At 38.3% G+C, this 14,428-nt stretch overlaps 1 protein-coding gene across 1 annotated transcript; it reads right to left on the minus strand.

Annotated features, from left to right (window-relative positions):
* Window positions 1-7,617: 7,617 nt before the first annotated feature.
* Window positions 7,618-11,964, minus strand: SLC16A3 (solute carrier family 16 (monocarboxylate transporter), member 3). Its single transcript, XM_009881260.1, has 4 exons — window positions 11,722-11,964; window positions 11,090-11,233; window positions 9,934-10,701; window positions 7,618-8,601 (listed from the first exon to the last, which is right to left on the minus strand). Exons 1-4 carry the CDS (start codon window positions 11,942-11,944, stop codon window positions 8,315-8,317), a joined length of 1,422 nt encoding a protein of 473 aa, XP_009879562.1. The 5' UTR covers window positions 11,945-11,964; the 3' UTR covers window positions 7,618-8,314.
* Between the last annotated feature and the right edge of the window lie 2,464 nt (window positions 11,965-14,428).

Consider the following 14,428-nt stretch of genomic DNA (forward strand, 5'->3'; position numbering starts at 1 on the left):
TCTTTTTTTACAAATGCTTTCTCTTATCAAGTAATACATTGTATTGTTAGGAAGTACGGGAAGAGAATTGCTATTGAGACTTGATCAGTTATGGGAGCTAGGATAAAAGCAAGAAAAATATTGAGCTCTACCCACAATGCCTTGTATAATAAAAGTCCTGCCTTTTGCTATCAAATTCTCAAAAGTCTATTCATAATCTGAGGGCAAATGCACCTTCAAGAATCCTCTGTGTTTCTGATTAGCAGGCCTTTAAAAGTTAGAAGGATATTTAATTTATCCTCACAGTTTTTGTTTAGAACTGGCTATGTGCTTTTTATGTGGAAAATACCACCTGTGCTGCTGTTTTACATAATCTTGATGTTTACAGAGTCCCTGAATTCTTTGTGGTGTAAGTACCATGAAAACAGTTGAAAACAAATCCTATGCTTTAAGAAAACTATTAAGTAAAAGCATTTAAGGATTCCATATATTCCATGTTAACTTCATAATAGTACTCAAAATCTCCCTTGGAGGAAGGCATGTAGAACTCAAAGGCATCTCACCATTAATTCTCCAGTGGGGAAAAATACAAGCACAACTATTTGTTGTCTTTATTTCCCCACATTACAGACCTCTGAGTGGCAGCTCCTCCATAAAGTCTTTCAAAGGCAGCACTTTCAGAAATTTAATTTCCCAACAAAAATCTTTACAGTGAGTTTACAGATTTGTAAGTAGATTGTTGGCCAGAGCATATGTGTTCATTTCAAGGATATTTATTTTCTCTTTGTAACATAATGAAATAAAAAGGTATTTATTTTGTTATTTATCTTTTGCTTTACAAAAGCAGCACTTCATGTGTACAAAATACTATGTGAAAAGAATCAATGCTGATAGTTTTTTTTAATAGTGCTGAGCCATCTGTTCAGAAATCTAGATTTAATCCAGTTGTGAGGAAGTGTAATCCACCGTGAACTTAATCCTACAGCAAAGTAGCTTCTAAAATTCACTGGATGAGACAGGTTAATAATAAAAAGGCTTTGCTGTTAAAGAATGCAGTACTTTCTTATTAAAAACAGTACACTTCCTTCTGTTTCATTCAGGTGACAATTACTGGCATTACCTGTATAAGTCTAGATTTAAGTAATTGTATGAACCTGAATTGTGGGGACTATTTGCATTGTTCAGTAGTTTGGTACCAGAAGGGCGCTCAGAGGTCTGATCTTCAGTAAGAATCTGTTTCACAACAAAATCCTACTAACTTTATCAGCAAATATTTGTACAGGAATAACACTTAATGACTTTTTCTCTGTCATTGGTGTTTTTTTCCTGCTTAATCCTATTAAGACTAGTATGCTTTGGTTCTATTGACAAAACCATTACGTGCTGCAGGCAGAGGGACAACAGAAAATTAGATGAGCTCTATATATACACGATCGACAAAAATACACAGTCTACCAAAAAAAAATATCTTTTTTTAACATAGTATTCTTTGTTATTCTCATTTTGGGAAAATTCTTGACTCAAAAAATGCATAGATAAGTTCTTGATCTGAGAAATATAAGCGTAATGGACAAATAGGAATGTGGAAAAGGGGAAATTGTGTATATCGGCCTAAAGCATTAAGCTCTAGTCTACTACCTGTGACCAATCCAGGATACTTGAGGTGGAGTGGGATGTGGAACAAAACAGGAATTCAATTGGTACATTATGCGCTGGGATGAAAACGTCTAGTCCTGATCTCATAACCAGACAAAACATTTAGTTTAATTACAGTCCTCAAGTTGGTTCAGAGCTGCAAGCATTACAGGCACAAAGGCGATGCAGCTTCTGGTATTTCCCATAATCCTTAAGGAAAGGATAAACCAGCGATTCACAGTATTTTGAGGTCATCTGCAGATTTTTTTTTCTTAAAAGACCTGCAACAGCAAATGTTTCTCTGCTCTCACTGCTAAGAAATTGTCTTTTAAGTTTGTCTGCCATTGTCAACCACTGGATCTTAAGCCACGTTTTTCAGCAAGACTGAAAAGTCTTTCGCTATTTAAGAATTTTAAATCCTAAAATCTAGATACGCTTTTTCATTGGATTCAGAATTTGCCAGTGAAAAGCTTTGAACTGATGAAACAGTAGTAGATGAAGAGTCAGAAGGGCAAAAGCTTACTGCTCCAAAGCATTCATCTAGAGATAGCGAGGGAAGTTGCCAGGTGGAATGTTGCTGAGATGATGAAGCAGGTATTGAGATCAGTCAAGGAACAAACAGCACATAACTATAGGTAAGTAGCTTTTTACTCTGCCTCTAACTTTCCATACTTTCTCAGACAAATGCAGGACTGCTGATCTCGCACACTGTGTCACTAGCAAGATACTTTTAAGAGCCCTGACTTTTGCAGTAGATGCGCCTTTTTCCTACTGGCCCAGAACTGAGCTCTATTCCAGAAGCATTGAGGCTGCTAAAATAATATATTCCAAAGCCGTTGCTTCTCATGCAGTGCCTCTGCTATTGTCAAAGTTGTTTACTCTTCAAATATTGGTGGGTCACCTTCCTTCAACAGGTCCAGCAGCGGGGAACAACAGCTGTGCAACATTTTCCTCCACAGCGAATGGCCCAACTCCTTTCTTTCAGACTCAGAGTAACAAAAGCAAAGATAACTCTTTGGTTTTCTGTCACAAGGATGTGCTGACTGCATGCTAATAAATTCTGTGCTTTCAGTCAACCCAGTAACATTCATTCCTGTAGAAGCATATGGCTTGATCTGGCCAGTGGGGTGGCAAAGCGTTTGATTACACCTTAAGTCTTTCCATTTTATAGTAGCATAAAAAAGGTAATCATATGTTTATTCACACATGGAGTTTTACGTAAACTAGACCTACAATCTTTTCTGTATAAATATACAGAGAAACTTTTGAAGCTGAGCCTAGAGATCTCTCTCCAAAATTTCTCAGCAGAGGGAATTAGGCACAAAGAGGTTCAAGCCTTCTGGATAGCAAAATGTAGCTCTTGTTATATTGAAGAAACTGTAATTTTTATTCACTTGGATGTATCCTTGAGGTTATACCTTGAGGAGCCAGCCTTAGCTGGGGTACCATAGAATCAAAAAAACCCCACCATAAATGTATTCTTAAACTATGTTTTCTTAGGAACTTACAAGTTCTAAAGACCATCACTTCACGATAAAGACAGTGTGCTGGCACATCCGTACTCAAAATATTTAGGGCTTTGTAAGTCATAGCAGTTCATAAAACTTTACCTGCAATCAAAGCCTGGAGCACTCTTCAGAGGACAAGAACAATAATTTCTATATGGACAACTGCGAAATTAATAGCTGTTATTTGAAATCAGTTGATGCTTTAAAATAGTCTTCGTGATCATTTACAGCAGGAGCCCATTTCCGTTTTGGAATTGGCCAAACTACGAGTCATGGCAAAACCAGTCACCTTGTCCACATTTAACCGGCTGCCTGTCAGCTCAGCGTCACCTCTTATTTTCTTCTTTATAAGCACTCTGCTTCTGGTATAGCTATTCAAGCATGAGCAAATGAAGCCCAATTTCCAAATCTGGGTGTTTGGGTTTTTTTCTATGCTTATTTTCTCACACCCACAGTTTTTGACAACCAAATAAATATTTATTCACTACATTTGCAACAGTTTACTAGAAAAGCATAAAAAAATTTAACTATAAACGTACACATTACATTAAAGTGCATTAACAAGAAACAAAAAGTTATCTCACTTGCACAAAACTGAAGTGTACTCCCCTAATCCTAAAGACAAGTGTGGCAGAGACGCAGACGTACATACACAAGTCAGTACTTACCGCTGTAACATGTAAGAGTTTGCATTCTCCTGAAAGCCCTCCGTTTATGATTGCCTACCAAACAGGCTTTTCTTTGGGATGTTACAAAGGTGCATATACGTAAGTGTATCTTGGATTTTCATTTTGAAGTTTCATTGCTTGGTTAGGAGAATGTTGTCATTTCTTTTCAGAGAATGATTTTACGTTGTCTAACATGGGATGTTTGGATGGGATTTAACATTAACAAGCACAAGATCTGTCCAGTCCTTCACACCATATCTTCATACCATCTCAAGGCTCAACTTTAGGGAACTAGTTGCTTTAGCAGCAGGTACAACTGTCTCTGCTGCTCTACTGGGTATTTTGCATGTTTGATATATAGAGATTGATACATACATATATAAATATATATATGTACACACATATACACCTCTATATATTCTCTGTTGTGTTACAGGCATTTATACACACACTCTCTCCTTGCATTAGGAAATTAAGTGCCTAAGATCCATTACATGATCAAACATGCAATATTTTAACCATAAATTCTATAGTACACAATTTATAGAACATACAAAGATCTAAAAAGCTTTAAAAATTATGCTAGCCTGTACACAAAAAGACCATTCATTAGTTTCAGAGAAATAGTCTATGAAAACTATCTTTCAACTGTTTTATAGACTTATACTTTGATTTTTTGCACTTGTGTTTTTCGATTGGTTCCCTCACAGACTTCTTAAATAGATTCATGAACTATGTGTCTAAAGAAATTACGTTTGTTCCAATAGTGTATGATGCAGGAGCAAATTATGTCTTTGGGTTGCTTGGCAATTCAGTTGTGTAATTGCCTGCCTTCCCTTCCCTTTCCCCTTTTCATCCCTTTTCTTTTTTCAGATCACAAAATTTTAACCAGATGAAGGTTGAACAAAGGTTCATCGAGGTAGATGTTGCATGGAACTGTTCTGCTTGTGGCCCCGGGCAGTTAATGTCTCTTCAGCAATGCTTTATGACTCTGACAACACACGTCCTCAAAATATATGAAAGAGCACATATCACAAACTGCTCTTAAGGGGATCTCAGTGGTGTTGAGATTAAAGAAATACTGTACCAAAATACCTGGAGGGGTTTAAAAGCAATTCCTTTTGAATTTACAATAAGCAGAGTTAAAGTAATAAGGAGCCAGCCTAGTCTTGCTGAGAGAAAGGGTTCCAATACAATCTTCTCCTTCTATATGTAACATTCTCTACCTGGTGTTCTAAGACAGCACTGAGAACCTAAAGGCTCATTGCTTGCCTCTATTTTTTTTTTTTTAAAACATTTTGGGGTAGGAAGGAGGGAGGCCTATAAAAGAGAAGCTCAATGTAAAAGTCTTTGTGGCCATGTCTGTAGGAGCAGTTGGGTGTATGCCTCAGCACAGCCTAGCATACTGGCCTGCAGTTGTCCAGGCAAGGGATCTGGCAAGCAGTGGGGTATCCCTCCCATCAGTATAGTCAATCTCTTTCCAAGGAAATAAAGGCAGCTGAACGGAAGGAGGACTAGAGAGCTAGCACATACCTGGATGTCACCCCTGAATGGGACAGAACGGAAGTAGGAAGCATAACTGGCTCCACAACTCAGAAGTACTCTCAAGTCTGCCAGCTGTGATGTTGAGGAGAGAGCTGCATTAGGAGTTTCTCATCTCTGTGTTGATGCTTCTTGTAAATAATGAAAAATGGTAAAAGATTTTATAGCCTGTGTGAAACTCCTTAGCAAATTAAATTTCAACCCTTATTTCTCACAGTGAGTAAGAGTCCTGTGATTTGACCTCTCTCACACAGTAAGCATCTCCTGCTGTCACGGATACTGCAGTCCAGTGTTAGGTCTGTGCTGGAAATAGCGCAAGAGCACTGACAGTCCTACTCAGAGCTGTTCATTCTTGAGTTGAGGAAAAGAACTTGTATAGGCCAATGAGGCACTTCCTGTGAATGCTAGATTTACTTTAGAAATTATTTATGGTGTCTCGTTACAATGTATTTCCCTTGTCTTAATAACAGCCTCTTCTTCCCCAATAACATAAAGTTGTGACAACACTTCTTGTTTCCAGCTTAACCATAAAGGTATCATGCATGGAAAATGAAACATAGTCTGGAAAGTCAGTGTAATAAGCCCAAATTTTTGAGATGTTACAGTTTAGACAATTTGCAGAATGTTTGGAAACTTAAAGTTGTGCCAAAACCTGATGTCAAAGGAATGACCATTTAGTTCTGTGATAACAGTACAGCATTATTTAGCAAAGAAATCTGGCGATCAAACAAAAATGGCTATTTGAGAACCTGAATTCCGCTTTGGGAAGGTTTCTAGTTTTTGCTTTTTGAAACAGACCAGGGAACTCCAATCTGAAAGCTTTCATGTATCATCTGAAGCAGCCTCCAGGGATATCATAAACTGATTTGTGGAGTCCGTTTTCCTTTTGCCCACTCATATGGTGACCTTCTAGAGCTAGCAGTGTTTTGTGTTCCAAGTACTGATTTAGTCTTTAGCAAACTGGAGTTAAGTTTGGTGACTAATTTCTTATAACTAGGACATGCCAGCATAATTCCTGTCACTAAATGAGTAAAAGGTTTTAAAGTAACCCACTATATGCAATATAAAAATAAAGTTTATTCTGTCCAGCATCCATTTCTTTTTAAAATAACTCAAAAAAAGAGTCATGATTTTAACTTTTCAATTTCTGTGCAAGGTTGTCCTGAAAACCATTTTGAAAAACCTAAAAACCATTTTGAAGACACTACCAGCATGGAAGCTGGTATCTGAGATCATTCTATTAGGGAATGGTTCATGGTTTTGGCACTTTGTTGGATTCACTGTACGCTTCTGCTAAAATGGTCAAGTATGAAACAACTAATGAATTATTTTTAAAAGGGATACATGGTTTTAAGGGATTAGGGTCTTTCAGTTTGGGGGTTTTTTTTAGGTCTCCAGTTATTAAGTGGAACAATTTTAGCAACTGGAAGCCAATATTCCTTTGCTACCAACAAGAAAACCAAATCTATTACAATTAAGTCTGTTTTGAAGATTGTACTGCAGTCACAAAGCCTAGAGAGCTTTTTATAAACCTATCTGAAAGGTAGCCTGCAGTAGTATGATTTTGTATAAAAGATTACATTGGTTAAATGTGCTTGGTGGGAAAAAAAAAAAGAGTATCTAGAAAACTTTCCTTCCTTTTGTATTCAGTGTCCTCACAAATAATCTTCTCCCTTTCCATGTTTCTTCAAATGTGCCATCACTGCCTTGTCTGATCTGTTTGTTTCTTTGCCTTCCCCCATACCAATGCCAGAGAAGATTTGAAGACTGGCCAGAGGATCCCCATTCTGTTTGAGCAATGAGTAGTGGAGCCAACCCCATTTTTGATTACGCATTGCCATCATAAATATGATCAACAGTTCTATCATGTTTCCTCAGCCAGCAAGAATGGCACCTTGCACGTCCACAGATTAAGCAAAAGGATAGGGGAGTGGAGTAAATGAGAAAGAAAAAACAAAAAAAAACAAACAAAAAAACCCACAAAAACCCCCAAACAACAAACATGTTAAGACCTTTCTAGGTGGCTAACATTGCATTTTAAAGATGGCTAACATGTTTCAAAATAGTCCAGTCCCTTCCCTAAGTTGACCTACTCTATTTTATAGGTCATCTGGAAACTACACTGTTTCTTTTATATACAAAATGGACATTCTTCCAGAAGACTGTACAAAACCTAGTATCTGTCTTCTCCATATTACTTGTAGTATTTTTCAATGCTGCAGGGAAACTGTACTGAAAACTGTGTATATAAACGCAGGCTAACTTTGTTTGCTTACTGTCTGCCAGGATTGATTCTGCTCATTTTATTTTCTTTTAGTACTACCTCAGAATACCGCTTGTGTGATCTGCTGAGGACAGTATCTGTAATGTGCCTTTCCATGTACAGTATTTCCAGATGATAATTACAAAGATTACAGGTTTAGATAAAACTCAGAAGTACATTTACATCATTCAAAGTAACAGATATTATCAAAATTAAATTAGGGCTGAGCCAATTAATCTAAAAAAGTAAGAAATTAAAAAACCTAATGGAGACCTTTAAGTTCCTGAGATTTTTCTCCATCTCAAACTCTTTCCCCTTCACAAGGAACACAGAAAGGGAAGTTATATTTAGCTGCATAACACAGTGATTTCACCACTATTGCCTGAAAACATACATATAATTCCACTTTTCTTAAAATATAATCTTTCTATATCTCATCAAGTGAGCAGTTTCTGGTGATGCATAGCAAGACTCTACTCGTGTTTATAAAAGCTTTTTAGTTTACATAAAAAGTATAACCACAATACTCCACCCTTTACTGATAAAGCTAATTTTCCAATAAAAGGTTGTCTAGCTAATCAGCTTCCAGAGAGACCTGATGAGCTAAACGGCCTCCAGTTAATAAAGCAGATGGCCCAGCCCTAAACTAGTTCTATTTCTAAAATAAATAGTGTTGAAAATCTTTCTTTTTTAAACGCTTTGTTGGTTTCCTGTCATGCTCACACACATGTTTCTGGGTTAGTTACAACTTCGCCATTTTTTTCAGGCTCATCTTTCAGAAACTGCTCCACTTCAATAGAGTCCACCTTGGCATCTTCAGGAGTTTTATCTTCAGATTTGTTTAATTCCTCTCTTTCTGCTGCTTCTTCTTTTGTATGTGGCTCTTCTGATTTTTTCTTAATGCAGAAAAAATTTCCCAAGGCCAATACGAGTGCTGATGTGGTAACTTCAATTCCAGCAATAATAAAAACAAACATGTACCTTCCTGTTGCATCCAAGAGTTTTCCTGAAAATGACACCGTTACAGGTAATTAATAAAAGTGGTTATCTTGCTATGAATTTTTTTTTGCTTTTTTACATTTAAATGACTATCTAGAAGTACCGTGACTATCTAAGCAAGGTTTTTGAAATAGCATTTTAACCTGTTTATAACAAAATATTTCTCAATTATTTCAATTTAGTTTAACATTTACTGACATTACGTGACATCCTGAAACACATACTTTCCTGTGCACACAGAGTTATGCGATTCAACTGGAATAAAACCAGCCTGGCCTTCATATACAAGAGCTGAGACAAGTGCCATGTGTTTCAGATCAAAATGTGTGCATCGTGGCCAGGATCGGTATCATCAGTGTCCTCTCGTTCCCCATCTCATTTCCTTTCCTACACAGGCAGTGCACTGTCAGCTTAAAATGCCAATCTTATTTAATAGTCGGTCTGGAGTAACTGACTGATTCTAATGCTTTAGTGGTGAGGTGGAGGTGAAAGAACAGGAAGGGAGGATGTGGAAGAAGTGCCTCTCCAAACCCGAAGATCAAAGGAAGTTGTGCATAGTACTGTTTTTTCCATGAGGGGTTCTGTCATGATAAAGGTACTTGATGCTTGTAGTGACTGGTATAAACAGTAAACGTTTTATGGCAGTGAACTGATGGGTTTGGGGTGGGCTTTGGTTTTTTTTCAGTTCAGAGTCTGTAAAATTTATGGGGTTTGATTACTAATAATTTGCTATTTTTAATTCAAATTAATGAATTTGAACATTTTGTAATGTCCCCTTATTCTTGAGTTGTGAGACAGATGCAACAGAAGCAGTCTACCTTCCTTAAAACAGTCAAGTTTTATAGTCCTCCTTGTAAGGTTTTTTTTCCCCCCCTCCTTCGTCTGATGTTTTCTTTCCTCCACCAAATCTACCATGGGTATAGAGAATCTATCCTAGTGCTTTCCAAACAAAATTGGCAGGTTTCATATTCTGAATCCCAACTCCAAAGAGGTCTGAACTTGACAGAAGTTATTCGCTGTGTGCGTAAAGCTCGTCTCATACAATATTAGCCATCTACTAATAAAAGGTCCAGTGTAGGCTTTCAGTGGAGAAAGAGCATCATTTCCAGATGGCAGTTCAACCAATCCTGAAATAAGTCCAAGAAAGAAAAGACATCCACCCTGTCTTGAACTATTTCAGACTGTAATTGCAGAAAGTCATTGAAGCATGTGCAATACTAGCACAATATGCACTTCTTGAGTGATCATGTTGTCTTTTTCTCTGCTCCCTTATCATACAATTTGTGTAAATGGATACAATGCAAATGATTTTGAATTCTGAACTTAACGGAATACTTACCCGCTGATGGTGGACCAATAAGAACAGCCATAGCTTCTGCCAGGAGTACTAAACCAATAGCACTGGAAAACTTCTGAGTACCAACAATAGCCATGAGAACTTCAAACTGAAGAGCACCTACCATTCCATAAGAAATGCCAAAGAAAATGCAAAAAACCACCAGGCCACCATAATCAACAGACATAGAACCCATGAGATCTGTAAAGCCATTGAAAATCATAGCAAAACTGAAGAGGTAGACACAGCGTGGTCTAACCCATTTAAGACCAGCTACCATTCCACAGATAGGCCGAGCAAAGATATCAATGAATCCCAGAATAGTCAGAAGAAAAGCTGCTTTGGTGTCTGGATATCCTAAATCCTTGGCATAACTCACAACAAAAACTGGGGGAACAAAGAGGCCGAGCACCATGATGGATGCTGCTAGCGTGTAGATTACAAAACCACCATCTTTAAAGACACTGAAATCCAGAAGTTTTTTCTTCACTTTCTTCTCAGCTGGTTCTTTGGTAGCTTCAGACTTTTTGGGTGGCTCCAAAGGTCTCATTAATGCTCCACATACACAGCAGTTGAGCAGCATCCCACCCAGTATAAGGAATCCTCCTCTCCAGCCATACTCATGTTGTAGGATCTGCCCCAACGGTGAGAGAGCACAAAGAAACACTGGGCTCCCAGCAGCGGATAGCCCATTGGCTAAGGGCCGGCGTTTGTCAAAGTAACGGTTTAACATGATGAGTGAAGGCTGAAAGTTCAGTGCCAGACCCAAACCTGTAACAGAGGGTACATAAAAATTAATACTTGCCTACAATATCGCTATTAAAAAACTAATTACAGTTTTTCTGATTCATGACTTAAAAGAGTTTTATTTCAAATGGACAAAAGAATTCTAAGATAACATTTGTAAAAGCATTCCACCTCCATGATATTCTCGCACTCTATGTTTACACTTCACTGATTACAGCTGTGACTATTAAACATACCAGAAAAAATTAACATTCATAAAAAAATAAATGACAGTTGAATTCCACATTTATCTGCCATCTTTATAAAAGTCCATTTGGATGATCCTGATAATTTAGATAATTGTCACTTACACAAAACTTCAACCTGAAGGGAAGACATAGCTAACTCATTTTCAACCATATATACTACTTACCAGTAATCACGCCTGCAGTTAGATAGATCTGAACAATGCTTGTGCAGAAGGAAGCTATCACCATCCCCATGGAGGCAAAAAGGCCACCCACCAGCATGACAGGCCGACAGCCAAAGCGATTGACACATACACTACAGAGTGGACCTAGGCAAGAAGAGCAAGTTACAGTTGCTAAGATAAAATCAATTGCAAAAATTGGTTTGTCAGTTTGCATTTCTTCTTTGGTGGACTTGGCCATGTTTGGTTTATGGTTGGACTCGATGATCTTAAAGGTCTTTTCCAACCTAAATGCTTCTGTGATTCTTTCCATACTTTGTCCATACTGTCAGGCCAATCCGGAAAAGTGTTCTTGCCTCTACAGTCAAATACTTAGTCTTTTTTGTCTCCAGAGTGCCATACAATTTTTCATTGTCGAGTTACATCTACTGAGTTACAGAGACTTAATTTTATATGCAAGCTGGATGTGCTTAAATAACTTTTGGATTTACATGATTAATAGTAATTCTTCTTTGGAATGCCTTACTTGCATACAAGTAACAACATGCAATCATGATTCACGCTGTAAATGGCTGTTTCCTTTACAAACATCATTGTATGATGCAATACTGATTCAAAACCAAGTAACTACCTACCTGTTCCATAAAGCATGGCCAACAGAATGGAGGAAATCCATGCAGTGTCACTATATCCAATGCCAAATTCTCGGATAAGTTCTTTAAAGAAGACACTAACTGCCTTAGGAAAGGCATATGAGAATCCTGTGATGATAAAACAGCCAAAAAGGACAGCCCAGCCCCAGCCTCCATCAGGGGCTTTAACACCAGATGGACCATCGTCAGCTACTACAGCTCCCATGACGAAGCTCAAGAGTGTTCCCTAAGAAACAAAAAACAATTACAGTCTATAGACATTGGGACAATTATCTAACCAAAATCGGCAGAAATTGCACTACAGTTAAAGTTACAAATAAGATACGGGACTATTTTAAATACAAATCTTTAAGATGCAGTGCAATTGTAACTATTCCTTGCTTGGGTTTAGTCCTTACAAAGCATGCAAAAAAATTAAATTAAATGAACCGCGTGTCTCCTCACAGCTCTCTCAAAGTCAAAACTGGATTTGAACCAAATCACTGTTTCACGGAAAAACTGAAGCCGTTACAGCATTTCAGGGTGTATTTGACTCTCACAAATATGTAATAACTCCTGCATTAAAGTCTGAAGGATTTTTGTTACAACACCTTGTTATGTGAAGTTCCTGGACTATTCACTTACAAGACCCAGATGCAAAATCCTGGTGTATCACAAGTATTCTGTGCAACGGTGGACAAATCACCCAGGCTCTTTATTCCCTTCTGAGGACAGCAGTATAGCCCTGATGCATTGATATAGCCCTGATGCATTGATATCTTGAAAAGATAGACAGATCCCTTTGGGCTTCTGATGAGCTATCAGTTTTCATGCATCAAATAAGTACCTAAGCCAAACTGCAATGAAAATCTGCACCGGCAGTTTCTGTGGATGATGGGAGTTAGTAACTGCAGCAATGCTCAGTATCACTGTCTGCCTGAAGCAAATACTTTCCATTGTTGTTATTACATTATGAGTAAATTTTTTAGTATTTTATTTGATTAATCTTATCTTTCACATCTTCTGTATGCAGCCACAAGCGTCTTCACATTTAAAAAATAAAATCTTTTCTCGTGAGAATGTTATGTGCTAGACAGTAATGCCGCAAAGTTTTAAAAGAGAGATGGGGGGAGGGGAGTAGCACTGAAAAGGCAGATAAAGTATCCCTGTATATGAAGAGCACAGGGAGATACTGCATCACAGCAATTAGGTTTTTGCAGGGTCTCTGTATTATAGAAGTCTTGAAAATGTTGAAGTGAGCTTCAAACAAGTTATATATTAAATCTTACACTTACAAAACCTGACCATTTCTTTTAAATACAATTGATTACTCCCATTGGGTCAGTGTTTCTTTATGACAGTATCCGACAGTGGAGTGCAAGCACAGCTGCATCAGAGATGTTCATCACTAAAGAATGTTTCCGCTTTCAGAAGTGTAGGTCTGCACAGGGATTGTTGTGCATTGGGAATGATGCAGTTCTTACCGCTCCGTTTCAGAACTGCACTACCTATGGCACAACCACCTAGCTGATGCAGACTCACCTAGACAACTAAGCACTGAACACATGATTGTTAATAGGCCTGTATGAATGTACTTACTATGGCATTTAGACCAGCACTCCCACTTCTTGGAAGAAACAACTATATACATGATGCAGAAATGAACCTGGCCATGACTATAGCTGTTCTGTTACCCTGGGCTGTACAAGGACAGTAGCCTCATTCTACTGACTTCAGGTCTTGTTTTCTGGAAATCAAATATAAACAGAAAACGATTTGTCTTAAGTCCATACAACTAGAACCTAAAATGGTTAAACTATAAGTGAAACAGAATACCTCAATAAAAGTAGACATGTAGGTGCTTCCTACTAGAGATGACTGATTCACTGGTTGCTGTGTGTAAAAATGCACAGCTTGTTAGACTGGGCGATTTCTGCACTGGGCTTTGGGCAGCTAAATGAAAGTTTTAAGTTGCCTCTCTGCCAACTGTCCTGACACTGGGATCTGTCCACCCTTCAAAACTGTTTTTCCCATAACTTCTGTATGATACAAGCATTCTTAAAAAAAAAAAAAAAGTTACTTTTTTTAAAGCAATAACCAGACAATCAAACAAAGTACACAAAGTGTCATCCTTTGTGACACCGGTAGCTCTGCAATATAAATGATAATGGGGGAAATGCATATTCAAGTATCTCAGCTCAAGTGTATAAAGAACAGGAATAAGATGTAAAACTGAAAGAGACCAGGGGCAGGAGTAATCGTCACCCTCACTACTACCAAATTCAGGCAGAACATTTCATTCGGAGTGAAGGTTTAAAATGTTGGGGGAAAGGTTGTATAATTTTTATTCTTTTGTCTTAACCATCTAGTGGCAACACAAAGTCAGTAACAATAGGTGAGCATGTTTTGTTGAGAAGTAGGAATCGTCAGCTTCCCCAGACTGCTGACAGAGCTGGGCAGGAACATGCAGCCCTAGGAAGGAATGGCTCATGGGATCCACGTCTGTGCTCCCTCCCGCAGGCCGGCGGGGAGCGACCGTCTCCTTTACGGAGCCGATAGCAGAGGCTTTTCAGGGGCAACCTCTGCAGACCTTCGGTGCTGGATCCCGATACCCACATCCACGCCATCCCGGGTAGCTTCTGAGCACGCTTGTTCCTTCCCGAAAAGGACCGTCCGAGCCGAGTGGAGAGTCTCGGAGGGGGGGGCGGGA

Source organism: Charadrius vociferus, unplaced genomic scaffold (genome assembly GCF_000708025.1).
Source record: "Charadrius vociferus isolate BGI_N301 unplaced genomic scaffold, ASM70802v2 scaffold373, whole genome shotgun sequence".
NCBI lineage: Eukaryota > Metazoa > Chordata > Aves > Charadriiformes > Charadriidae > Charadrius > Charadrius vociferus.

Coding starts and splice junctions, on each gene's coding strand:
- SLC16A3 (XM_009881260.1), bottom strand. CDS start 11,944: ATGGGAGCTGTAGTAGCTGACGATGGTCCATCTGGTGTTAAAGCCCCT. Junction 11,234..11,721: donor GGCCATGCTTTATGGAACAG/GTAGGTAGTTAC, acceptor CTTCTTGCCTAG/GTCCACTCTGTAGTGTATGT. Junction 8,602..9,933: donor TATTGGTCCACCATCAGCGG/GTAAGTATTCCG, acceptor TGTCATTTTCAG/GAAAACTCTTGGATGCAACA.